At 33.1% G+C, this 27,882-nt stretch overlaps 1 protein-coding gene across 3 annotated transcripts; it reads right to left on the bottom strand.

Moving 5' to 3' along the window:
- Positions 1-149: 149 nt before the first annotated feature.
- LOC124366441 (L-threonine ammonia-lyase-like) lies at positions 150-27,308 on the bottom strand. Of its 3 annotated transcripts, none has more exons than XM_046822999.1 (11): positions 27,072-27,308; positions 22,594-22,712; positions 19,078-19,215; positions 17,699-17,769; positions 15,374-15,545; positions 15,173-15,288; positions 14,915-15,077; positions 4,912-5,067; positions 3,469-3,605; positions 1,979-2,204; positions 150-434 (listed from the first exon to the last, which is right to left on the bottom strand). In XM_046822999.1, exons 1-11 carry the CDS (start codon positions 27,103-27,105, stop codon positions 228-230), a joined length of 1,539 nt encoding a protein of 512 aa, XP_046678955.1. In that variant the 5' UTR covers positions 27,106-27,308; the 3' UTR covers positions 150-227. The 3 variants fall into 3 exon arrangements, with proteins under 3 accessions (XP_046678955.1, XP_046678956.1, XP_046678957.1); XM_046823000.1 differs by lacking the exon at positions 27,072-27,308 and adding an exon at positions 24,116-24,295; XM_046823001.1 differs by lacking the exon at positions 22,594-22,712.
- Between the last annotated feature and the right edge of the window lie 574 nt (positions 27,309-27,882).

Raw genomic sequence — 27,882 nt, 5'->3', positions numbered from 1 at the left:
AGTTGTTCAACAAAAATAAAAACTGAAGTTCTTTAATTATTTTTTAAATGAAAACAATCGTTAATCAACCAGTTATTTGTTATTTTTAAGTCATTGAATTATGCCAAACCTATACTAAAATTGGTCTTTTAATTAGTGGAATATTAAAATAACCAGAGTATGTCTATTTTATTCAAACAGAATATTATTAAATAATAGATGTTTAGAAAAACAATTAGATTTTTTCATTACATCAAATATTCTGAACCTGACTCGCTCATGTGAAGCTTCTTGTAGAAAGGGCTGGAAGTCAGGTCAGGAGTAGACATGGTCCGAATGTTGGAGTCCAGAGTCTGCATGAAGCCGGCGAAGCTGACAGAGTCGTATTTATCAGTCAGAGCTTTCATCAGCTCTTTACAGTGGCCGATGTTACGAGCCTCGCACACAATTTTCACCTGAAACGGTCATGTTTAAAACTTTAATTTTTAAAACTTATGTTGTATATGCAAAACTTCTTTATTAGCATATTCATCAAAAACAGTAATAGAGTCAGAAATCAGATAAACTTGTTTTGGAAAAATAATTTTTGAGTCCGATGATGCATCATATTTGAGAGCGATTGTTGAGTTCCAGTTGAGGCCTCCAGTCTTGGTTCAAGAATTCGTCAATGGTGTAGAAAGGCTGTCCAACAAGCAAGTCATGGAGTGCTTTTTTAAAAGCGTTACCCTAAAGCTCTGGTTGTGGTAGATGGTTCCATAGTTTTCGCCCAATGTAGGTTGGTTTCTCCTTGAAAAGTGCTGTTCGGTGTATGGGTAGAGTGTAGCTTGTTGCATAATGTTGTTGTAGTAATGAAGGTCCTTTCCAGTTTTGAGATTCTTCTGGTGTGCATACATGATAACTTCTTGGATGTATAGCGCAGTAACAGTCATTATCTGGAGTGTATGGAAGGCATGTCTGCAGCTCTGCCTTGGTTCTAAGTCAGCCAAAACTCGGATATGTCAACCAAACAATAACGTTCAATAGGCTGATGACAAGAACTTCTTTGTTTCTTCTTCTTAGTAGAAGAAGCTGAGAAACCTCTCATTGCACTTATTCGTATAAGGATCTTTACGTCTTAACTTGCTGCTTTTCATTATATCTTACCCCTAACGCAGCATAGACCATCGATGTATCTATAATATCTTATTCTGCCAGCCAACACTTGCTTTTTAAATATTTTAAATTGAGTTCTTATGTAACATTTAAATATTTGTATTATGTGTTTCAGTAATTATTATATAAGTTTTCTGGACATCAGATCAACACATTGCTAACATAATTAAAATCTTTAGATATTTCAGCTTTGCTTTGGAAAGGAATTTTCAGTCAACTGATGTTAAACCAGAACAATACATCACAAATTACAATATTTTTTTAGTTATCACCTATTTTTCAAATTGAAACAATTTGAAGTTTTTGAACAATAATCCACAGCCATTCAAAGGGTTGATTCAATGTGAATGATAAGTATAACTCCACTTCACCTTCCTCTTTGTGCAACGTCTGGAATTTAAAGAAAGGAATCTGGAGTCTTGTACGTCTGAAGGGATAAAAAAAAAGTCGTCAAGGAAGAAGCTCAAACAACACAAACTCTTTTTCATCGTTTCGACATGAGAGACATCTAGACTACAAAATCAAATTTAATCTAGGCGAAGAGTTGATCTCATTGTCACATCAAGTGCACAATTCTGATGTCGAAATGATCAGAACCAATTCCCAATTAAACTTCCAAAGGCTGCTTCACTCAGAACACCAAATATGATGAAAGTCGTATTCATATTCAACTCATAGCCGAAAACCAAAAGACACATTTAAATTTTTTGAATTAAGATTTGCAACAAATATTTATAATGAGGGAACCCAATATGTGAACATTGCTTCCAAACAGGTAAAACATCCCATAGAACGTTGTGAAGATAGATCCAATCTGCAAGAGAATCAAATCGATTTAAAGGATTACCTTGACGCTGAACACATCATTCTTGAGCCAAGCTCTCTCCTGAAGGATATCCTTGACGGTGACACCCACATCAGCCAGCAGGGTACACAGCTCTGCGATGCTCCCTGCTCTGTCGCTCACCACCACAGAGAATTTGAGGAGACGGCCATCAGCTGTTAGCCCACGATCCAGGCAGCGGCCCAGCACTGTGGTGTCAATGTTGCCACCACTAACAGTTAGAACCACTCTGCCAACACGACAACATTGTCACAGTGGTGCACTACCTTACCATCCAGATGTAGCATCGTAAAGTGTTATGCAATATCATCTCATAAATACAGCTACATTCTTATTTAAATTTTTAATTATTTATGAATGAAATTTGTTTTATACATTTTCAAATGTATACAGAGTGTTTTAAAATTACGTTAAAAAAATGTAAGGAAATGATTAATTATGCTAAATCAAAGAAAAGTGTTCCAATAAACACATGCCCCATAATGCTTCGTTTTCGGTCTGTATGTCTGTTGTGTTTTTTACATAATAAAATCAAAAATAAAAAGTTTCTTAAGGTACAGGATTGTTACTTTGCATGACTATTTATACAGAGTGTAAAGTTAGTCCTGATACGCCTGGATATATTCCAAACAGATTGCTATATCGTTGTAAAAACTTCATCGTATCTATTAAAATACTTTTATGAACTTTTCGAAGGATAAAATTATTTCCCCCTCCATTTTCAAAGGGGGTAGAAGGGGGATCACTGTAAATTTTCAAATTTCAATCCCTATCTTGTGACATGTCATTTATAAGATAAATTCAAAAGAAACACAATGACGTGAACAAAACATCTCTACAATGATCCTAGCAAAAGTTATGGGCAAACAAGCCCTTACATCTGAGGGTGTAAAGTAAGTCCTAATATGCCTGGGTGTATTCCAAATGGATTGACATATCAATGTAAAATCTTCATCATACCTACTAAAATTTTTTTGGACTTTATGACGGATAAAAATATTTCCCCATCCATTTTAAAAGGGGGGAAAAGGGGATCACCTGAAATTTTTAAATTGCAACCCCTATCTCATTCCAGGAATATATCCAGACATATCAGGACTTAATTTACACCCTGTATGTTTTAGACACAACACTTTGCAAAAAAAAAATAAAAATATCTTGACTATTTTCAAAATGGTGGGAGTTTAAACATTTTAATGTTAAATTTCATAAAAACCATAGTAAATACAACAAAATTATAAAAAACATAAAAATTGCTTGTTAAGTGATAGAATCTTTTGCACCTCATTTGTTATGATCGGTTCACAAGTAATGGAGAAATAAGTTCACATATGTTTATAGAATCCTTTCTTTGCTTTAGTATGAATAATCATTTCCTTAAAGTTATCATATAATTTTGAAACACCCTGTATAGAACAAAGTAAAATCCACTCAATGAACAAACTTCTTCAAATTATTTAAATGAAATTAGTTGAATAAGGAGTGCATTTTACCTTTTCCCCTTAAACTCAGAGAGATGACCGGCCAATATAGCTGCCAGACCTATAGCTCCTGCCCCCTCCACCACACATTTCTCCATCTCCACCATCCTCAAGATGGCGATGGCTATCCATTCCTCCTTCACCACCACCTGCCAACCACAACCACCTTACACCAATCAACTGACTCTAGGACTATCTTATATTAACTTACTTTAACGCAAGTCACAAACCCATTTTATTTTATTAATTCAATACAAGGTAGCTAAAGCATTCTATGTCGACACAAAATATTTACATTTATGCCAACAATTCTTTAATTATCAAAGGGGTATTAGTGTACTACCAACAGAATATCCTATAGTTAAAACCATTGTTTACAACATTATTCCATCAAAATACATTTTTACATATCGTATTTACGTATTTATTACGTATATATTATTGTATTTACGTTTTTTTTAGGGATCCATTTAGTTAATGATCAAAACAAAATCAAAAGAGGAGTTGTTGTTTGTTTGCTTTTATGGTTCCTAATAGAAGTGGTATGTTCTGAAATTAAACCAATAGGCAGTTGGAGAGAGGGCAATTATAATAACACAGTGTTTACTATAAAAAATCATGAAAACATTGTATGTTATGTATAAAACGAACACTTAATTGATTTTAAATGTGTTTCTTGGTCCTACGTTATTTCCTGTTTTTTAGTAAAAAGGATAACAGAATCTCGGACATTTGCCATTGTTATAAGTTATAAAAGGTATAACACAACGTTTCGAGGATTGGAATCTATCTTTATCGTCAGGTGGGGGAGGTATTAATACATAAAAAATAACGAACAGAAAGACATAAAGAAGAAAAGAAAAGGGTTCAAACATCCCCCAAAGCTGCATGGAGTCCAGTCCAGGCGTTGTTACTACAAGATGTAAATCAAAAGTACGAGATCACAATCACACATCACACCAGCACAGGCTACAGTGGGATACTAACAAGTGTTATACCTTTATAACCTATAACGATGGCAAATGTCCGAAATCCTGTTATCCTTTCAACCTTTCCATCGTCAATAACAGTCTAGGTAAAAATTAAGACAAATATAAAATTTCAAAATTCATGATAAATTTAAAATTAAGGTCTATCTAGAATTTGTAACAAATACATTGTGAACAAACTGTGTTATATATGTATTCTAGTTTTATTTATTATATTAACTTGTGTCTTGGGAATTAACCAAGTTGGTAAATAATTAAAATCAATATAATATTATTTTAGGTCTGACAATTGTTTTTAATTAATATCTAAATACACGTCTCAAATGGCCCATATTTTGAACTTATTTTCTAGCTTAAATGTTAATTGATATCAGTTCATGAATTTTAACATTACAACCTATTACCATTTGAGAATCATCTAATTTTCATTCGTTATCTGTTTTAAATATTCATTAGCATTGCTCACCACTTTGTCTATGTACGGGCGTGCAGTTTGGAAAGCGTTCACTCCCACAAGAGGAACTGCCAAACCGTCTGCAAGCGAAGGCATGACAGACACAATTGTAGGCTTACCGCAGGACATAGAGGTGGCAAAACCAGGACATCTGTCAGATTCCACTCCCTGGTAGCATGACAAAAACAAAAAAGGTTTTAATGTTATATAAACTATATATTAAATGTATATGAAATTACAAATTCAGATTTTAAAATGGCTTTATTGGAATGCTTATTTATTTTAGTATACTTTTCAGTATCACTATTGTTATTAACATAAATTTTATCATGGACTCTCTTCAACAATGAGGGAATTTTATTTTGCAAAGTTGTAAGATAATGTCTTAAGTTAAAGCACATTGCCTTAATAATGCACAAGCTTTTTCTGTTTCAGCCAAATAAAGTCTCTTTCCTATCCTAAATTTCTAAATTATAAGTTTTTTTATTACAATTCAAATTGTTCATCTGTTTTAAAATATATTATTTAGTTTTGGTCAATCATAGAGAGAGAATTCTTTCCTTCAGTTTCTCAAAATTAAGGTAGGACCCATTTTTATTACTGAGTGGACCAGTTAAAAATAAAAAACAAAATATAGAAAATGAAGTGATATTAACTTATGGCTCCATCTTATTAATCTCAATTATTTCTTCTAAAGTTTTATACTTAATTATTTCAATAGCAACTACTGAAATATTCGAGAATATTCATCAAAATACTATGGAATTTAGTAAGATCACCTAAACTATTTCTATCTATTTGTTCAGGAATATGCCACACTGACCCTTAACCTTAAATATCTAACTGTTTTAAAGTGGGTCTAGAGAATTGAATGCTCATCACATACCTAAAGTATGACATTAGTGCGGCTTAAAAAATGCCCGACACCCATGTTATACTGCAGGGAATTGACAACATTAGCTAGGTGGCTGTAATACTAAACATTTTACCAAAACCACTAGAGCAATATTTTAGGCTATTAAAATGTTTCTACTAAAATCATAGAATAGAATAGAATAGAAAAATTATTTATTTTCTTGAAAATATGTACAATAGTAAAATTATATAAACATCATTTATACCTTAAGCACAAACACAAACATTGCTCCTTAGTTGTAGACACAATTGACATGAAAATAAAAATAAAACAATGTAACTTTTTGTTAAAGAAATATGAACATGTCTTTTTTTATATTAATACAGCTAAGGTACATCAATAAACAAAATTCAAGAAAACAAAATAGGACCTCAAAAGGCAAGGAACTGCCTGTGTAGAGGCTCCAACTTTCTTAGAAAAACAAAAGAAAACAACACTCAAGCAAATGAAATTAACAAATAAAATAAATTCAAATACGATAAATCTTCCCATTTAAACTAAGCTTTAATAAAACAAATTTGAATAAAAAACACATTATATAATTTTCAAAGTCTAAAGCTAATTCAGTACATAAAATGCCATAAATATAAATTATAACCATATCCAGTTATTATATCTTCCATATAGACTTAACGTTTGTACAGACTTAACCAACAATAAACTTAAAATTAATTATCAACTATTTATATTTACTAGAAAATCAACACTTTCAAAAGACAATAACCACGTTTTTAATTTTTTTGAAAACGATTTAGAATTATTACAATTTATTATTACACTTGGCAAAACGTTGTAAATTTTGGGTCCTAAAAAGATGTAACTTTTTTGAAAAAAAGTTAAATTAGGCTTGGGCACAGTAAATACAGGTTCATTTCTTAATTTAGAGATATAACTACTATTTTTTTGTGGTAAATTCCCACTTCTTACATAAAACAGCTTTAGGACCTTGAAAACAAACAAATGCTTCAGAGGAAGAATTTTACTAGTTACGAATAGAGGATACGAAGCTTCTGTCTTCACCTTTCCTGTCATTAATCTTAAAAAAACTTTTGCAAAAGAAAAATCGGTTTGATATTTGATTCATAATTCCCACCCCAACAAATTAAACCATATTCCAATCTACTATTAACTAATGAGAAATAAACCGTTCTTAAAACTTGTTCTCTACAAATTGTTTTCAAAAAGTAAAAACATCTCAATACATTAGTAAGTTTAGACTTCAAATTTTGTATATATTATGTTTCTTCCAATTTAACTCATGATCTAATATAACTCCTAAATACTTCATAGTGGTTGTCTGACCTACTATAGCACATTCAATATTGCATTTGGATTGAAAACAAAGGCATTTAGCACATTTATAAACTATACAGTCTTGGAATTTCTTCTCAATCCTTAAATTAAAGTTTATATATTTTGTCTTGGCAGGACTTAGCAGCATATTATTACTAGAAAACCACCATTGAAGTGCATTCAAATCAAAACTAAGGGAATTTTTGGGCCACCAGGTCGATTGCGTTTATCTTGATTTGTCAAAGGCTTTCGACAGGATAAGCCACATTCATCTCCTAGCAAAACTTAGGACTTGGGGAGTGACTGGATCTCTCTTGATGTGGTTCGAGAGTTACCTGGCGAATCGTCTCCTCGTCGTGCGTCATGCCGGTGAGACACCTTTTGCATTTGAGGCGGTGTCTGGGGTGCCTCAGGGTTCTCTGCTGGGACCTGCCCTTTTTTCTATCTTCATTAATGACCTTCAGAATGTCGTCACATCGTCTAGCCTGTTAATGTTCGCGGATGACGCCAAGGTATATAGGGAGATATCCACACTTCAAGACTGCGCCTCTCTGCAATCTGACTTGGAAAGTGTCGTCTCCTGGTGTGTGCGGGATGGCATGGATATAAATTTCGCAAAGTGCTCTGTGGTCTCATTCCATCGCTCAGCTAGGGTCATAGTCTTCAACTACGAGATGGAGGGAACCATACTGAATCGCTCAAGTACAGTTAAGGATTTGGGAGTTATCTTGTCCTCGTCACTGAGCCCTGAACAGCATCTGTCTGCAATTACTAGGAAAGCCACTATTGCCCTCGGTCTTATATTTAGGACTTCTCGAGATGGGTTTTCACCATGGACACTTCGGGCCCTGTACGTCCAGTTGGTTCGACCAATATTGGAATACTGTTCGCCTGTATGGTCTCCCTACCTGTTGGGTCAGGTTGAACTCGTTGAAAGAATTCAGATAAGATTCATCAGGCTGATTGGGTTGAGACTTGGATTTGCCTACGACGGGGTTCCTGTTGAAGCTCTGCAACGCCAATTTGGGCTCCTACCCTTGAGCACCAGACGCCAAATTGCTGACCTGATGTTCTTGAAGAAGATTTTGTCGTCGTCTTGTGATTCCCCGAGACTTTTAGAGAGGATCAATCTTCGTTGTCCTCGACCATCTTCAAGATCTGTGCAGCTTTTCGAGAGGGAATTCCTCGCTAGGAACTATGCGTACAACAGTACAATACCGAGAATTCACAGGTTGGGAAATGGTCTTCCTGCGCATATTGATTTGTTCAGCATGTCCGACACATCATTCAAGAGGGAGGTCACTAAATATCTCTCTGGCCACACGTGAAACTCTGACACTGAACGTTATATTTTGCTTGCTGTTTTTTTGTTTTTGTTTTTTTTTGTTAACACTTTTGTTTATATTTAATGGCATCAAACCCTGCATGTATTGTCGCATATTGTATATTTCACTAAATAGAGATGGTTTCTTGTGAATGTTATATATTGCTTGCTATTTTCTTAACACTTTTGTTCATATATTATTATAATAGCATCAAAATTTGCATGTATTGTAGCATGTTTTATATTTTGCTAAATGGAAATGGTTTCTTGTGATTTTTTTATATATATCAATGATTTTTTTTATATATATCAATGAACATAGGCTACGCTAATCTTTATTTTTTCTTTCGTATTGTATTTGTTCATATGCATATGTATGTCTCAGTAGTATATAAGTAACTCTATATTTTATACGCTACCGGTACTTTAATTAAGTCTTTTTTACGGTTCCACCTTCATGTATGCACTTGTTTATGAACTATATTGCTGTTAAGATAAGATAAGAATCTCTTTATTCATAGTTGTATACATTTTATACATGAATAGTGTCAGCATTGTATATACAATATAATTGACTAATCTTTACATTAACAAATTAGAATTCTGGGTATATTTTCCAATTTAAAAATAGCCATACATAATATATAATGGTTTAATCTATAAACATTATATTTCTGCAAGTTCATATTATAAATTAAAGAGAACTTTAAATTATTAAAAATAAGCTTCAAATTAATGAACTAACTAATGGGCCATCACGATTCATAAAATTCCTCTTATTGAGTAAAGTGCCTTTGCTGTCAGGTAACTTGTTAATTTTTTCTTAAAATTTTGGCAAGGTTTTTGTTCCGATCTAATGTGGCAAGGTAATCTTTGAAGAAATTTTAGTCCCGTGTAGGTTGGGCTTTTTTTTATAGAACTCAAGATTATGATGCCCAATTATTCTATATCTGGAAATTCCTGGTATTGTATTTTTGAGTAGGATAATCTGATATTTCAATACATTCTTTTGCAGTTAAGATTGTGGCAGTAATATATAAGGCAAATACTGTTGGAATTTGTAGCTGAGCAAAATAAATTTTTAACTGAGTCTCTCCATCTAAGATTTAAAACATGATCCTGACAGCCTGTTTTTTGTAATTTCAGAATTCTATTGAGATTTGCTCTGACTGTCCCCCCCGTATAGGCTAATTCCAAAGTTGATGTGAGAATGAATGAGTGAATAATAAAATTGTTTTCAATGTTTTGAGATTGCTCAGCTTTGACATTCTTCTCAGAGCAAATAATCCAGATGATATTTTGGATGAAATTCTATTTACGTGGTTTGTCCAAGTCTAAATTTTTGTCAATCGTCAACCCTAGAAATTTGTGCTGTCTGTTTGATCCAGTTCATGATTTCTCTATTAGGATTTTAAGGTTGGTCTCTTTATTTGAATTTTTGTTTTGTGAAAAATTGCATAAGGTGTGTTTTTTTCATAATTGACTAATAAATTTTTTTTTGGGCCATATTTTGAATAAGATTGGGAAATATTAAGAAAAGATGATAATTCAAGCTGTTTTATATTGTCCTCTGTTACAAGAAGATTAGTGTCATCTGCATATAAACAAATTTGCCCGTTTCCCATGACCACACTGGGCAATCCCTTTAAATAGCAAAACAAACAGCAAAGGGCCTAAAATGGAACCTTGGGGGACGCCATATTTTATGAACTGTTGTCTTGATTGAATTTTGTTGATTTTGTTTTCCATTTTGCTTTGTTATCTCAAACATATTTGCTTGCGGTTTGTTAAATAAGATTTGAACCAAGCAGCTGTTTTTCTATCAAATATTGAGGTTTTCCAAAATCTGTAGTAATTTAGGATGTGAGACACTGTCAAATGCTCGGCTCAGGTCAAGGAAAAATGGCAGCCACTTTTTTCTTTTTATCCAATATTTTCAATTATTGACTGCACAAAATCAGTTGCAGCTGTAATCACAGACTTGCCAGATCGGAAACCATGCTGCTCCTTGTCAAAATAAACTATTAGATTCTAGATAAGAGGCAAATTGGTTGTACACTACTCGCTCATAGACTTTTGAAAAACATGATAACTGAGAAATAGGAACGGTAGCAAGATACATCATGAGGGTCACCCTTCTTGAAAACTGGGACAACTTTGGCAATTTTCATTTGATCAGGGAAATATACCTGTGACAAAAGAGGACAATTAATGAGATGAGCCAGAGGGCCACTGATAACTCTGCCACATGTTTTAAGACAGCCACAGACACATCATCATGGCCTGATGAGAATTTATTATTGAGAGAGGCAATTATGGTGCTAACTACATCTGAATTTACTGGTTGAAAGTAAAAAGGACTTATTCATTTGAACATTTATAGTTTGGGAATTTCACATTTAGAACAAGGTTATTAGGCAAGTTTGGTAAAATTAAAATTTTCTACAGTTGATGAGAAAAAACTATTAAAACTTTCGGCTATACATAAAGGATCAGAAATTTGTCTACATCTACATTCAGAAGTAATTCTGAGTTACAACCAGTTAACTTTCTACCCAATTCATTATTAATTAATTTGCCAGGTATGATTTTATCAAGTTAGTAGAGCATTCAATCTTTCTGTCAAAAAACTTTTTCTTTTCTAAAATGACATTCTGTTTTAGTTCTTTCCTTATGTGTTTTAACATTTCTTTGGTATCACTATCTTTAGTACTTCTAGCCTGTGCACTTAAAATTAACTAATGTAGCCTTTTTATTCCTAATACTGTCAGTTATCCAAGATTTACAATTTGCATTTAATTTTGACTTTGGTTAAAGGAAAATGTACATTAAAATGATACATAAATGTGGTATAAAAAAACATTGAATTTTTCTTCAACAGGAGCACAATACATATCCAACCAGTTTTCTCTCTCCAAAAACTTTCACAAATCCATTTACACTGCTTTCAGAAATGTTTCTACTAAATTTATAAAAGCTATTGGATGTACTTTTTGTTTTTACATTGTGTAATTCCAACAATTGTCCATCATGGTCAGAAATTTCAGTTACTATGCCAGTTACACAGGTAAGTTTTTTTATCTATATTTGTTCCAAAATTGTCAATGGCAGTTCTGGAGTGATCAGTAACTCGAGTAGGAAAAGTCAACTAAATAATAAAGGTTAAAAGCTTTCAGAATATTTACAAATTCTATATATGTGTTGCTATGCTCTCTAATACATTTATATTGAAATCGCCTCCCCACTACAATATTATTACTTTTACCATGTCTTTTTTGCTACTGTGCCTAAGAGAGAATCAAACTTAGTTAGGAAGGAATCATCATACTTTTTGCATGGAGATCTATAAATACATACTAGTAAGTAGGAGTCATCACCAAAAAAGAGTTGAGAAAGACAACATTCAAATTCTTTGTCTTTAAGCAGAGACTTAATCTGAGGGTACATTATTGGTTTTACTTTAATATTACTGTTACTACGAGTTAGTATCATTGTTCCCCCACCAACTGTGGTTTTTCTACAGTAATAAAACTGCTTATTTCATAATTTGGAATTTTTAGGTAAGCAAAATCACTTTCAGAGGCATTTATGCTCAGTTAAGAATAAAATTTCAGGCTTTGGCTGGAATTCAGACAGTGTTATGTCAAGCAGATCGATTCGAGATGGTAGGTGCTGCTGAATATTTTGATGAAATATTAATAAATTACTAAGCTTATATTTTGAAAAGGGTTTTTGAAACTTTGACTTTTCCCTTTAAACTAGGCCTAATTTTAAGTACTTTTTCTCTAACATTATTGTAATTTACATTTGGTCTTAATCTAAAAAAATACTGGCTTGTATCATTGGACAAACTCTTACTATCTGTTACCAAAAACTATCAACATGGTTGAGGGTTAATTTCAACTCCAGACACCTTACATTCACTAACTCCCTCCACATGTAAAAGCAGGACCCAACACCTTACTAACACTTTTGCCCATTGAACTGAACACCCCCCTCATCACACTGCACTGAAGACGCTAGAGGTGGTACAGGTCGTGTCGAGCAGCTAATGGCCTCATGTACGGGAACCGGAGAGCCGAAAAAATGCTTGAAGAAAGGCAATGATATCCACGTGGTCTTGATGTTTTTATTGTCTGCGTTGCTGGAAACTGCGATTGTTTAAATTCCGCTACATGACGATCAGTGTTTGAAGGATTTGAACTTGTATCCAGATTTGATAAGGAAGTCTTTGTAGCAATTATTTGCTGGAGATGTTTAACAAAAGCAATATGAGGTAGTCCATTACGAAGTATTCCGTCTGAGTTTTTCGTTGTATGTAACAATGAGAACAGAGGGAGGCACCTGTTTTGTTTCTGAAGTTTTGAGGATTAGCTATAAAATGTTCAGGTAAAACTCGATCTGTTGTAATTTTTCTTTTTATTTCACGATGTTGATGTTATTTGGCACTTGTTTTGCTTATTTTTTTGCTTCTGTTTGCTTTAGCATGTATGCATGTAAACTATTTATGTAAGTTGTTTATATCAAGCCTCTTGTATTTTCACAATACCTATAACAAATGTGAAATGGTGTATACCGTATGTAAATAAATAAACATCATTTATTACCCTCCAAGTAGACTTTGAATCACCTCGACAGTTTTCAAAAAGAAGACTATAATAGACTAATGAATCACGCAATAAACGGATATCTGACACAAGCTTATTCCTAAAGTTTTTTAAAATAAATTTTCAACCTTAACGTTCTCTGGATGATGCCTTTTAACTTTTTCAAACAGCTTATTTTTAAACTTAATTCGACGGCAAATAAAATCATTCATCCACGGCTTTAACTTACAAACCATAGCCCTATTTGCAGTCTCAAATTTACTTATAGAAATTGCATGAATTAAAACATTAAGAAAAACGTCAAAAGCAATCAGAAGGGTTAGGCTGACAATAAACATCCGTCCAATCCGTGGTAGCAAGAACCGATCTAAGTGTTGCGTAATTGATGCGATAAGAACCGGGTGGTAGCATGAGAGCAAAGGTCAGCTGCACCTGCCGCCTGCACACACACACACGCACACGCACCACAATCATACAATGATCAGTTATGTTTGCTTGTACAACAGTTGCCTCTATCTCCGTCTCATCTTTACTATTTACTCGTGCAAAAACATGATCAATACAAGTTCTTGTTTCGTCAGTAATCCTAGTCGGTTCTTTTATTAAGCATTCCAGTCCACCAAAAGATAATATATTATTATACCGATCTACTAAATTGTCATCACATAAAATATTGAAATTAACATCACCAACAAAAAAGACGTGTTTAAAAGATTTAAAAAAGTTATTTTTTATAAAAAAAATCAGTAAGCTCATTTAAAAACAAACTTTTGTCGTACAAATGTAATCTATATATAGCTATTAGCAAAAACTCCTGGTTTAAAAAACTAAATTCTACTGTTACAATATCTGCCGACTTAAAATTAACGGGATTACATTTTATGACGGATAATTTATCTTGATTCCTTATATGAACCACAACTCCACCAGCTCGATAAGTTTCATTATTTAAAAAAAAAACTAATATAATTTGAAATGTCATAGAACTGTATTTCGTTACATTTAACCCATATTTCAGATAATATTATTATTTCTGGATAAAACCCTCTAGCTGTCAGTTCAGTTAAAAATATATCAAAATTACTTCTTAAGCTTCTAATATTCTGATGAATTAAACTAAACTCCTGTTTATTTAATTGCATACTAACCTAAAAACTATATATATACAACAACTAAATGCATTTTTATTTTGTTAATTGAATAAAATACAGTAATAAAAAGCGAAACTCTTATATTGAAATGAAAAGAAGAACTTAATTTGACTGCCTTTAAAAATAGAAAGTAAGACTTAATATACGACCTAAACAAAATTGCTTAGCTTTAAAGAAAATGACAAAAGAATCCAGTTTCAAAATATCAGCTTACATTACTCATAACTTAGATAAATGTTCTTGCCTGGTAACAACGATCACTGGTGCCTACTCTTCTTTTCTGAGGAAGATTTTGCTGTTTCTTATCCATGGTTGGCAAATCATCGTAAAATGTAAACATTCTTTTTTAGTCAAAGAAAATACTCAGTACTCACCAACTACACTTGACGCCAAATGTGTTCGGAATTAGTCAATTGCTCTGATTAAGGAACATTTCCGGTTAAACTACTTTTTTATTCAGGAGGTCCCAAAATTGATATTTTCATTGGTAATCAAAATTCACCCTTTGAGACCACCACAAAATTTTCTCTTTAACAATATGAGGCAAAATATGGTAAAGAACAATTGACTATCTAAAAAACAATTTTCATTCAAACAAACTGAATTTGAAACACTGAATTCCACTTCCTAATCTTACTTTTAAAAACTTCTTTGTTAGGTCAAATTAAAGCCATCCAAATACAAACAATATTTAAGTGAAGGAGGACTTGTGTAAATAACGTACGATTATTTTACAATTAGGGCGAAGACTCTTGATGGCCAAAGCAGCTCCAGCGATCAACCCTCCGCCACCAATCGGTATGACTACAGCATCAACATCCTGCACCTGCTCTATGATCTCCAGTCCTATAGTGCCTTGGCCTGCGATGATGTGGGGATGGTCATACCTAAGCATCGAGATAACAGTGTCAGGAAGATATAAACATATTAAAATTACTGAATCAAAAAATTGATAAGGGTTTAAAAAGGTAAGGTTGCAAACCCATTAATGTAGGTCAGTCCCAGCTTGGAAGCTCTGACCAAGGCCACGTGCCTTGCCTCCTGCATGTTACTCCCCTCCACGATCACTTTGCCTCCAAACCGATAACACGCCTGTATCTAAAACACAAATATTTCAAAAACTGTTAAGTAAAGTCAAGATTGAAACGATTTTACTTTTACATGCTACTAATCACCGTCATACCTTCATAATGGGAGCAAACACTGGCATGACCACAGTGACTGGTATCCCTAGCTTCTTCCCATGGTAGCAGAGTGCCTGGGCATGGTTGCCGGCTGAAGCAGCTATCACTCCTTTCTTCTTCTGGGCCTCCGGCAGCATCATCAGAGCGTAGCAGGCCCCTCGTTCCTTGAAACTGTCCGTACACATCAGCTGTTTGAAATCTTAACATTTCTGTACCTCACCAAACAATGAACAAATCCTGACTAGGAGCAGAACTGATTGTTCATAGAAAAAGACAGTTGATAATTTGTTTTCAAGAAAAATATGTAAAAAGTTACTAAAAAGTACAGAAATGTTAAGTTTATTTTATATTGATAGGGTGGTTTAAGTTTCGTTTAAATTTTTGAAATATCCAAAACAGTCAAACCGTAAACAGTTACAACATTACCTGAGTTGTTTTGGAAGAAATCCTAAATATTCTCTGGAAGGAGATAAAAAGAGGAATCTTTCCCAGAATGGTTGCTGAGTAAGGACAGTCAATAACTTTAAACTGAATGTTCTGTTGTTGTTTTTAATAATTAATGAAGGTCATTCAAATTGAAATGCCTGATAAGATAAAACAGGAACTTCTCATTCACCTTCTTACAAGTTAAATATGGAATTTCGTTATTTTCACAAGAGCCTTGGTACTCTGAAGTCACTGTATTAGCTACACTACTATATAGTCTCTGATCTCCCCAGGAGGGTTCACTTCTGGCTAATATATACTTTTCAGTTGAACCTACACTGGGTACAGCAAAATCTGATGTGTCACTTAAATCTAGGCAACCTTATGGATGTCCAGAAGCGACACATCACTAACCGCAAATGTCGAGATATTGGGGTGCAAGGTTAGATCGATAGGTCTAGTCTACTGTGGGGGTTGACTGTTAGAGTTGGGTGAGGCTCGCTAAGTGTTCAGTTGCTAGCCTAGAAATAAAGGCATTTCACTCCTGCCTGCTTTGACTGGAGAGGCTGCTACAGAGCTGGCCTTCTTTCAAGGAGGCATGACTGAGATTTATGCCGCTATAAATACTTCCTCGTGGAACTTGGCATGAGGTGGCCCCTACCCCAAATCTTACCCATCCAGAATATCCTGTTACTCCAGAAGCAGTACAAATGCTCTTTAAGGACGAAGTGCAATTTTTCAGCTTCTTATCCTTAAAGAGAAAAAGTCTTTTTAAGTCTCTAATCTCTTAGTGTGGCTAGATATCTGGAGCAACTAACATCTAGAATTCCAAATCCTATATACCTATTGCTTAATAGGACCATTTAGCTAGCTCCACCAAGGTTTTAGTAGACTCCGGCCTCTACCAACACAGTCTGGTATCTTTTAGATTCTGTAATAATCTCCGTTTCTGAAAAAAACTGATAAGGAAAACTGATATCTGACTCGACATCCTTCCAGCCTCTAACTTCAACTTGTAGCCTTTAGAGGCTTTAAGTTTCTGCAAGCTCTTTGCCTGTGTGATTTCCTCCACTCTCTGGTAGTTTTGAGATTCTAAAAAAATCCAGCCTTCAGAGGCTGCCTCCCTCTGGGACCTCTAGATTCTTGGGAACTACCAGTCTCTGAACCCTGAACCCTTTCGGTCTCTAGAAACTTCAAGCCTGCAGGTTCTCTTAATTTCTCCTGGATACTTTCTTGGCTCCTCCCTAACTTTTGGGGAATCTATGCCAAAGAACAGTCATACAAATTTTGGTTGAAATCCATGAATTACCAGAATGTCCAGGATTGCTGAGTAGCAAATAGCTTTTCCTTTGTTTCAAAGGGGCTTGTGAATTATTATTGTTAGTTAATATTTATCCTATAGAGCATCCATATTAATTTTATATTCAATCATTACATTTATATGTTGTGGGAATTACACCACACAAACATACTATTTTTATATTTGTTTGTGGGTGTTAGGTCTTCACCTTCTTGGGCCCAAAGACACTAAACAGACATTATGGTTAAGATTTGTTCTATAGAATTTTTAGGATTTAGGCTAAAATTATGCAGATCACAAGGCACCTAAATTCACCAAATGGAGAAAACAATTTTGACAGTGGGGCTCCTCTCCTTTCCTTCCCATAATTCCTACAGAGGAATTTGAATTTATTCCATGTAGAATATCCATACCAATTTTTGGATCTATCGATTATATATATACATATTATTTACATGTGTGTAAATAAGTCACAATATGGTCATATATATATATATATATATATATATATATATATATATATATATATATATATATATATATTGTGACTTATTTACACAAAAATAGTACGATTGGTACATTACCAATCTAATGTTACCTTCCACTTCTCTGCAAAAAATCTTGTTTAAGAAAAATCTCCATTCCTTCAGATTCAGACATATGTGATACCTAAAACAGAGAGAAATATGTTTTACAGCAGAAACTACAGAATATTTGTGTAAACTATTTATTTTACATTTTATTACATCTTCAAAAATTATAATTTTTGAATAAACATATTAAAGCTTGTTAATCTTCTATTTCATATAATATAACTAATCTTTGTAACAGACTAGCAAGGAGTAAACTACTCAAGATTGAGATTCTACAACTATTTGCTGAAACAAAAGGACAGACAAAACTATAATAAAGGGTAGCACATAAAGATTGGTCACTTTTTAAATAAGGATAAATTCTATATTTATCCACACAGAAGAGAACTGTTTACAATAGAGCATACAGTCTAAAGGTAAAACACAATCAATTCATGTAACAATTTTAAAATTATTCCTACTACAAAAACAATCAGTCTAATCAAGACGTGGGTATCACGAGAGCCTCGTGGAGACTGTAGAAAGCCTTCCTAATCAAGTAAGCCTATAAATAATTTTTAAACTGTTTGCATTTGATTGAATTTTGATTACATTTGGAAGTAAATTGTAGAGTTTAGGACCAAAATAGAAAAGTGAGTTTTTGAAAAGGTTGAGTCTGAAACGGTCTGAAATTAGGTAATTTCTGTGCCATGTGATATAATCATGACTTAAATGTGGAAAAAGATTTTTATCTCGAAAAACAAACATTATCAAATAAAAAATGAGAAGGGAGGCCAAGGTTAGGATCCCGCTGGATCGGAAACGCTCTCTACAGCTCTTATCTGGTCTCATTCCCCAGACGACCCTCAATGCTCTTTTTTGAAGAGTGAATACTCTATTAAAGTTAATGACACTAGAAAATTCCTAAAATATTATTCCGTACCTCAACTTTGACTCAAATATGCCTAAGTAACCCAATTTAAGAACTTGTTCGGAGGCAAATGTAGAAAAGCACCTCAGGGCGAATGTAGATACCCATTAGTTGTACATCAGGTCTACTGAAATAATCTATACAGTACAGGAGTGTAGTTCAGAAACATTTTATAACCGTATCTAACCATAATCTGTGACCACAGGTTCTTAACTAGGGACCAATAATAGAAGACTGCAGATTCATAAGTGTGCCAACTTGGTGGAAGCAAAGTTGCCGTAATGTTAACCCTAGCCCACCCTTCATCATCCCTCGTCCCCTCATCCCCCGCTTCACCTTGTCCTTCTCACCCCATCTTTACTCCACAGAATAGATACGCTGTGGTGAACTCTAAACACACTGTTCTCGTCAGCCTCAAATGTCAACGTACGATTACCAGTCTACTTCTGTTATCGGTCTATGATGTAAACTAACCCCACAAGGAGTGCGCACAACATTTTCCTTGATCTTGAAGGCAGCTGAGGTGACCTCTGCAAAGGTCACAGTCACGGGTTTCTCTGGTACGCAGGCTGGATCACTGACTGGAATCTTGAGTTTCTCTTCTAAGCTCATCTGTACAGAAATCAATACCTATAGACTACAGAGAGTACATAGACTAAATATATAGTAAAACTCCAATGGCTTTCATACCCGACATAGAGTTTTAACTGTGTGATGTTTATTATGTCTGAAGCTACAAACTACCGGCCAATCTCACTTATTTCAACCCTTTCAAAGGTGTTTGAAAAAGTTGTACTCTCTCGACTTCTTGACTTCTTCAGACTTAATAATCTTCTTACACAACAACAACATGGATTCACAAAAAACAAATCAACATCAACTGCTCTGATTAGCTTCATTGAATATATAATAGACCAAATAGAAGTGAAAAACACAACTACTGCAATACTACTTGACTTAAGTAAAGCCTTTGACACGCTTGACCATGAACAACTCTTGACCAAACTATCGTCCTTAGGTGTACAAGGCACTGCAGCAGAATGGCTGGAGAGCTAGTTGACCAATGAGAACAGGTGGTTGAAATTAAATATGCCCAACATAATAAAGTTCAGCGAATTAGATCCTGCCCATTACCAGTTTTTAAGAGGCGTTCCACAGGGATCTGTCCTGGGGCCTGTCCTATTTACACTTTTTACCAACGACCTGCCTAAATATTTGGAAGAATTTGCCACAACCCTGATCTATGCTGATGATACTGTTCTGATTCTGTCTGAAAAATCTATAGAACATTTAGAGATCCAGTCATATATTGCTATGAATATGGCTGTACAGTATTGCCACAATAACAATCTAGTGGTAAATTAAACTAAAACCCAGCAGATAATTATGGGCAGCAAAAAGGAACAAACAGCTCACCTGCCAAATATTCGGGTGGCTTCAGAAGCAAAGTACCTGGGAGTGACAATAGATAAGGATCTCAGCTGGACAGCTCATGTTGACAGTTTGTGTAAGAAACTAAATACTGGGATCTATGTTATAAGAAGATTAACAAAAATTACAGACACTGCCACGGCTAAAATAGCATATCATGCTCTTTTAAAATCTCATCTCCGTTATGGTATCTTAGTATCTTAGTATGGGGAAACTCCTACATCGCATCTTAGTAATCCAGAAAAAGGCATTAAGAGCACTGACTGGCTTACAACAGAGAGACAGTTGTCGTCCATTCTTTGCCAACTTAACAATATTGACGGTCACGGCTCTCTATATTCTGGAGGCAGTTACCTTTGTTCACAATAATGGACTACCAAGAGGTCTTGACATGCATCATTACAACACTCGAAGGGCAGAAAACTTTCCTGTGCATTGAATGGCCCTGTTTGAGGAGAAGCATCATACATGGGTATGAAGCTGTGGAACTATTTACCAGAAGATCTGAAGAAGAGTAACACAAAGGCTTTCAGGAGTGAAGTAAAGAAGTGGCTACTAGAAAATCCCTACTACACCATTGAAGAATATCTAGAAAGAGATTTTTGATGGAAAAAACAAGACCAATTTATTGTATACAAATTTTAATATTGTTAGTTTTAAGGACGCTGTTACTATTCTCTATGAATAAGTAAATAAAGAATATTGTCTATGTGGCAAAATTCATCCCCATACTCAAAAACGTAGCTTGGAAATACATTTTTTGGGGGGTCCAGACAACTGATATTTTCCCGTAGTAGACAGAGAGTAAGGCCCCATTTTGTTCTTTAAAAATTCTTGATCCGTTTCTTTGTTGAAAATGATCTCTCAGCAGTACATCTCAATAATACTGAATCAATTAAATAATAATAACTAAAAAAAGTAACTGAAAATTTGAGGGGGGGGGTTCGAACCCCTTGCTGGCTACGTCCTTGCCCAGACTTTTTCAGCATGGATCATCTTCCTGATTGCAAAGCTCTGATTCACACCTGATTGATTAATTGACTGATTTAATTACAGCACACTGAGTGAATGAGAGACTCAAAGGGCGTGGTTAGATTTATGCGGATGCACCACAGCCGCAAAATGTTGAATAACATTTTGGAAAACCACATGAGAGTGAGAAGTGTCTGTAAAACTAACTATAATAATAAAAGTGTGTGACTGTAATAATATTTTGTGTGCGTATGGTATGGTCCTGAGGACTATAAATAATTAGTGCTAAAAAATATGTGTTGTCTGAAATTAACATGTGCATTTTATGTTTTCATTAAAAATTGGAACATCAATGACTCATCATTATAGGTTAGACACATATTCATGAAAAATTAACAATGTTTCCACTAAAGGACGCCATTACACCATTATACATGTATCACTAAAAATGCATTAGTGATGGTAAAATTTTGTTTCAAAATGTTCTATTCCAAAGTTCCTGGGCTAGTTTGGTGACTAAAACTAAAAGCAGCATTAGAAGAATTTTTAAGACATGCTTTATAGTAATAAAACCTTGGTGCTACTGATTTTTCATCAGTACCGTAATTCCAGTTACGATAATACATTTACCTAGTAATGAAGATAGCATTGTAACTCAAGCTAAAATATTAAACCTTTGTATAAAATCAACCATTGCAACAAAGTAATTTCATCACATATATTGACAAGTTGCTGGAATATGTCATAATTAAACTTCACAATATAATCTGTTTTTCTTTCTTCTGTGTTTTTATCGTTTCCAACATGTTTAATTTAAAAAGGCTCTATCATTTCAAAAATTAAATCAAATTAAATCGTATTATATTTCAAAACACTTTAAATTATGACAAAACTATATATTACCAATTTAAAAAAAAAACAAAATCAATTTTAACTTCAAACAGTTAAAGTCTTCATCAACACATGGTACCCTCAGTCTTGTTCAAACACTTTAATTAACAGCTCTAAAACTAAAAAATGTTCTTAAATTCCAAATAATTAGTACTTAGAGTAAAATAATAAAATCAGATTATATCTGATTTTATTCCTCTCTATATCAATAGAATCTTTCATAGAAATACAATTGCTTTTTTTCTTGTCTGTATATATAATAATTACAACTCGTTAACTTTTCCTTAAATAAGATTTTAATAGGTTAATTCTTTAATTTGGTTTCTTTCCAATAAATAATTAATAAAATAAATTTCAAATTAATTTAACATATCAAATATACTAAAATCATATTATATATACAATTGTTTATGCAGTTGCTATTTTCAATAAACTGTGTTATAAACCGTTACAGTCAATTTTTTTTCTAAAATCTTAAAATGATTATTTCTCTTATTTCGGATCATTTCCTGAGATGATTTTAACTGCGTTTTGGTAACGTATTCTTGAAGAAAGTGTCACAGTTGCTAATCCTTAAAAAGTAAGAACTACAGCCAAAGAAACTAATGCAATATTATTTATGAATGTGCAAACATAAATTATTTTTTCATAATATACCAAAAATATGTATTTAATACCATAATAAATAAATCACACCTTATTCAACTTTTCTTCTTCTGGTGATAATTTTTCATTCTTCATGTCCATTTTTAACCCTTGAGCTCCTATCTGTTCACAAGGTGAACTAATCGTATATCTCCTTCGTCGTAAAGATTCTAAAAAATATGTAATTAACCATTAATTGAGACTTTAAAATCTACAAATAAAATTTGTATCAATACAAATGGTCTTTCTTTCCTGTGAAAACTGTTTTGAAAGGTACAGTTTGTAATTTTACATTTGTAAAAAAACTTCATTACAATCAGGAATTTTGTAAAAGTCTGTTTTGAAGAGCATCGTGCATATTATTTGAAAGTGCAGTAAACAAAGTCCCTGAAGAATATTTTGTATATGATTACATGTATGAATATGAAATGAAATGAAAAATATCTTTATTAAAGAGGCGGAGTTAGGGCTATCAACCCTATCTACCACTCAACCTCAAAATATAAGATACAAAACAGTAGGCTATAGTTAATTTACTTAAGAGCTGGTGGCTCTAGTGAAACAACTTTGAGTTTTACTTTTGGCCATAGAGTTATGGAATAACTCTCATTTGAACCCTTTTAATCCCAAAGTTAATGTGTACAGATGTTCACAAATTAGTGGATATCACAAAGAAGGATACTTGTAGCAATTAACCTTCCATGTACATAAAGTGATCATATAATTGCTTATTAATTTTATATGTATCTCTTATGAATACAATCATTTAGAAATATTTTGTAAGACAATTAATTTTTAGCATAATAAATTGCAAGAATAGACATTTCAGTTATCACTGTAAAGTTTAGTACAGTAGTTAAAAATAAATAAAAGAAATTTAAATTTAAAATGTTGGTTGGAAAATAAAATAATAAGATTTTAACAAAGATTTGCATAATAACTATAGTGCTGGGATGTTTAGCAGATACATTGCAGTATGTCACCAGGACTTTTGGGAGACATTTTTAAAAAAATAGCTGGAATTGAATGAATTAACAATGTATATGATTAATAAGCAACAAGAAGTTTTATTCAATTTTTCTTCAGAAAAAAAATCTAGCTGTTTTGTACCTGTATTGTTTGAAAAATCAAAAATTATGTATCTTAAAATAAAAAATTAATTTGGTGCATATTAATCATATATTTGATCGATATGCCACATCTCCAAAAATAAGGGCTTTTAAGTGTTTGAGGTTTAATACTGTACTTGTGGATAAAACGTTTGATTTTTATTAGTTATACTCAAAGTTGAAACTCAGTTGTTTCATTACACCCATCTCTTAAAGCAGAAAATTTTAAAAAAAAAAACTACTAGAAAGAAAGGTTGGGGTAGAGTTTTACTATGGTGAATGAAAATTGAATACTGTTAATTTTTAAATCTAAAATGCAGGGCAATACAAAAATTACAATATTTAACTGTTTAATATCATCTTATTTATAAGATTTATTTTGATGACAAGACATTCATTTTAAAAGATTCCTGTTTATTTTATTTTAAAACAATACAACTTTAGGAGTATTTTTTTAAGTTTACCTGTATAGTTAGGTGTACTGCATTTATTGATTTTTTCTCTCTTTGACCAATTCAGAATACCAATGAACAGTTAAATCTCTAAGCACACATCCTTGTAATAAAAACACATTACTTTTATAGTTACAGAGGATTTTTATTGTGTATTTACATAATTTAGAGGTTATGTTTTGAAAACATTTGACATTTCCTAATGTGCATTTATTGACATAAACAGCTGATGTCAACTTCTTTGCAAAGTAAAAATTCCAATATATTTCTCATAAAATTGTATATAAAGCTCAGTCTATTCTTTAAATTATCAGTTAAAAGAGTACAAATAATTACTGCAAGGAACAATAGCCTCCTGAGTAGATTGATAGAGTGAAAGTTGGGTTTTTATCACTTTTTCCACACCAATAACATTTGGCCTCATATGCAAGAATTGTTTTTTTATATTAATAAACTACCAACTCCAACAGTCATCTCCTATTAATAGTAGATATTGTGTGGTGGTGGGAAAAAGCTACTTTGTTTCAAGTTATAATCGTACATAAATTAGCAAAATTATATCAGATATCTTTCTTCATTCCTTAAGGATTTTTGTTTTTTTCATCCTTGCAATTTCTGTGAGGTCTATCTTTCCCTATGACATGTGCTTCAGGTCTTATTCTATTATAGAGGGTTACACTTTGGGGAATTGCTATCTGTACTGTAAAATCTAAATTGGTTACAGAAAAAAGTTCACATTACAATAACAATTCTACAGATGACCAGAAGCATCATGTCTCTTATAGCTAATATTGAGATGTCAAGGTGAGAGAATAATCAGCTAATAGATCTTGTTTACTACAGAAAATATCTGAATGGATAGGGCTTCCTTAGTACAAAGGGATGCAAGCCTAGACCTAGAAGTGGGGGGTACATTATTTGTCACCTGCAAATGCAGCCTGAGATTAAAACTTACTATGCAAGACCTTATTGTGACACTCCACAATTCCACCTCTCCTTTCATTGTTACTACCACTCAACCATACCTACTTTTCATACTATTCTTTTTTTGTAATAAACATGTGCTCCTTAACAACTACACCTTCAAACTTCCAAACAGCTGTACAAGGAATCACAATCTAGCCTCACTGGAGCCCACAAGACATGCTGGACTTTACAATCTCCCAAATCACCACCTTTAAATCTATGAAAGAAAACCATCCTACACGGGGAGGTCAATCCACAACCACCTCCCACCAGAGCTATGACAAGACTGGAAAACCACTCAAGACTGCTCTGCAAAAAATGGCTACGGAATCATCCTGTCTACTCAATAGAAGAATACCTTCAGAGGACCTTCATATTATAGTCACTAACTAGTTTTAAATCTCACGCCATTTCTAATATCAAAGATTACGAATAAAGATCATTCTCATTTCCTCTCCCAGTAATTATGAATACTGATTATGGGGTTAAAGGAAATAGGGTGAATCCACTATCACTGGTTGAGTCTTATTTGCTCATTTTCAGAATAATAAGGGATTAAAATAGTGTCTGTAATGCAGGAGCATTCCAAAATCCATTATATTGAGGGCAGCTGAGAAAAGCTCAACTCTGGTTAAGGAAGAGATATTAAAGTGCAATGCATTCTTATATTATATTTCAATTTTTTTAAATTGACTTCCCCTTCTACTAAATGTTACTGAGGAATAAGTTGCATCCTAGAGCCATCCCAGTTCACCTTCCTGTTGTCTCGTCTAGGCTCTCCCTTTAGCCGTTCCAGAAGATCTCAACAAGAGATGGCTCAAACCTTTTCACCCTACCTATCTATCATCCCAGAATTCTTTTTAATCATTAAGAATGATTCCATCTTAGAAGTAAAATATCAAGGCTTATAACCAAACCTTCTTTTGCATTTCCCCTTACTCAGAATTATGTTGTGTCATAGAATATAATTCTTGGTGAGTTTGTGTGTAACTTCTAGAATTTTCATATGCATTGACAAAACTGGAAGTACTAAATTAGAAGATTGTGAAAAGTACCAGAAATAAATAAAGTAATATGAGTCAGTCAGTTGTTGATATAAATACAAACAAGTAATTTGTCATATAAAAATGTATGTAACTGCCATTTAACTTTTTGTACTCATATGTATAACTAGTTTTTTTGTCCACTTTTATGAAACATCCACTGTCCAAGTACTTAAGACGTAGATGACACTACTTGTGAATTTTGGCAGAAGGAACATGGTTTCTTTTTATTGTGCTATGTTATTTTTTATAAAAGACCATTTATACCATGTTTACCTTATTCAGATTTGAAAGCAATTTTTGTATTTCGGAACTTCATTTTAAAAACTTGTACACTTTGTTAATTGGAACACACAAAATGATTTTACTCTGCTAGTCAACAAAACCATCTTTCTAAATGAAAAATAGAAAATATTTTGGTTTATCTTTACATTATAGAGCATGTTTTTCTAAAAAATTAAACATAAAACTTGAACTCATTTTTGTATTTACAACCATTTTTAAGAAACCATGTCATATACTTGAAAATGGCTCAGCACTTTGATATGATATGGTTAGAACTTGGAGAAAATAATATCCATAAATAGAAATTCACTTAACCATGTCAGTATGAAAATAAAACTTATTTTTAGAGACCCAAGCTCTTCCCTTTACTCATTAAAACATAAACAATACTCTTTAAAAATAGAGCATTAAAAAATGTTACAGTCTCTATTACATCATATATAACGTAAATAATAATAAAGATAAAAACAGTTCCATTAAAATATTCAAGAAAGTTTTGTGTGTGAAAACAATTTTCAATTGTTGACTTTTTTAATAGTGAGCATTTACTATCTATAACGATACGCATTCTTATTTCTGTTTATGCTTCAAGCGATAAAACATTAATTAGGACAAATATTTTGATTTTACATCAGTATAATAACTGAACACAATAAAGTGATACTAACTCGTACCTTTAAAATTAAAGTTTCCATCAGCCAATGACATTTGAAACGTTAAAATATTACTAAACTTATTCAACTTTTATTGGCCTTCAGATACACAAATACAAGTAAGTTTTAAAGGATTTCAATCAAATAATGAAACTTCATTAGATTAACTGTTAATATTACACATACTTGGCAACATTAATATATCTAATGAGTAGAGAAAAGTTGTTACTAGAAACACGAACACTTACACAATGAAACTACGTGTTTTACTCTACCAGTGACTAAGACTGTATTACATGATTATATATGTTTGAGAAACACTATTGTTCTTTTATGATGATCTGGGGAACAATGCCTTTTATTGAAGTGAGAACACAATAGATTTAACATGCTTTTGACAAAAATATTATTAACAAACAATAAGCGATGGCAGTGAAATATGAGTAAATTAATGCTTTAATTTGAACTATTGTTCCATCCCTTCACATTTTCCAAATACACAATGCTAAAATAGTATGTTATTTAAAATGTGTATTGATTTATTTTTAAACTTTTTGTCCATTGTAGATTATTCCTGAGATACGGTTTCTAATAGAGCAATGAATTCATCATCTCGTTGGCTCACCAAAGTTTTGCTCATGGCTGTTTTTACAGATAAAAGCACCCTTCTTCCACAAACCAATCACTGTGCATTATCGTGGCTGCTAGAAGCATATCTAGCCTCACAGCTGTCTAAGTTAGTATACCTCTCTAAAGCCAATTCCCTCCTCAGATTGTCCCAAAGTCTTTGTTGTCTCATCCCTGTCGTGAATCATCATTTGAGGTAAATTCT

This window comes from Homalodisca vitripennis, chromosome 7 (assembly GCF_021130785.1).
Source record: "Homalodisca vitripennis isolate AUS2020 chromosome 7, UT_GWSS_2.1, whole genome shotgun sequence".
Classification (NCBI taxonomy): Eukaryota; Metazoa; Arthropoda; class Insecta; order Hemiptera; family Cicadellidae; genus Homalodisca; species Homalodisca vitripennis.
Note: the sequence above shows the minus strand (reverse complement) of the source record. Positions and strands in the feature narration are given on the sequence as shown.

What these genes read in the sequence shown, in the direction of transcription:
- LOC124366441 (XM_046822999.1), bottom strand. Translation starts at nt 27,105, where the DNA reads ATGTCATTGGCTGATGGAAACTTTAATTTTAAAG. An exon ending in TTTTTGCAGAGAAGTGGAAG is followed by an intron (nt 15,546 to 17,698) that starts GTAACATTAGAT and finishes GTGTACGGACAG; the next exon opens with TTTCAAGGAACGAGGGGCCT. An exon ending in TGTTTGCTCCCATTATGAAG is followed by an intron (nt 15,289 to 15,373) that starts GTATGACGGTGA and finishes TTTGTGTTTTAG; the next exon opens with ATACAGGCGTGTTATCGGTT.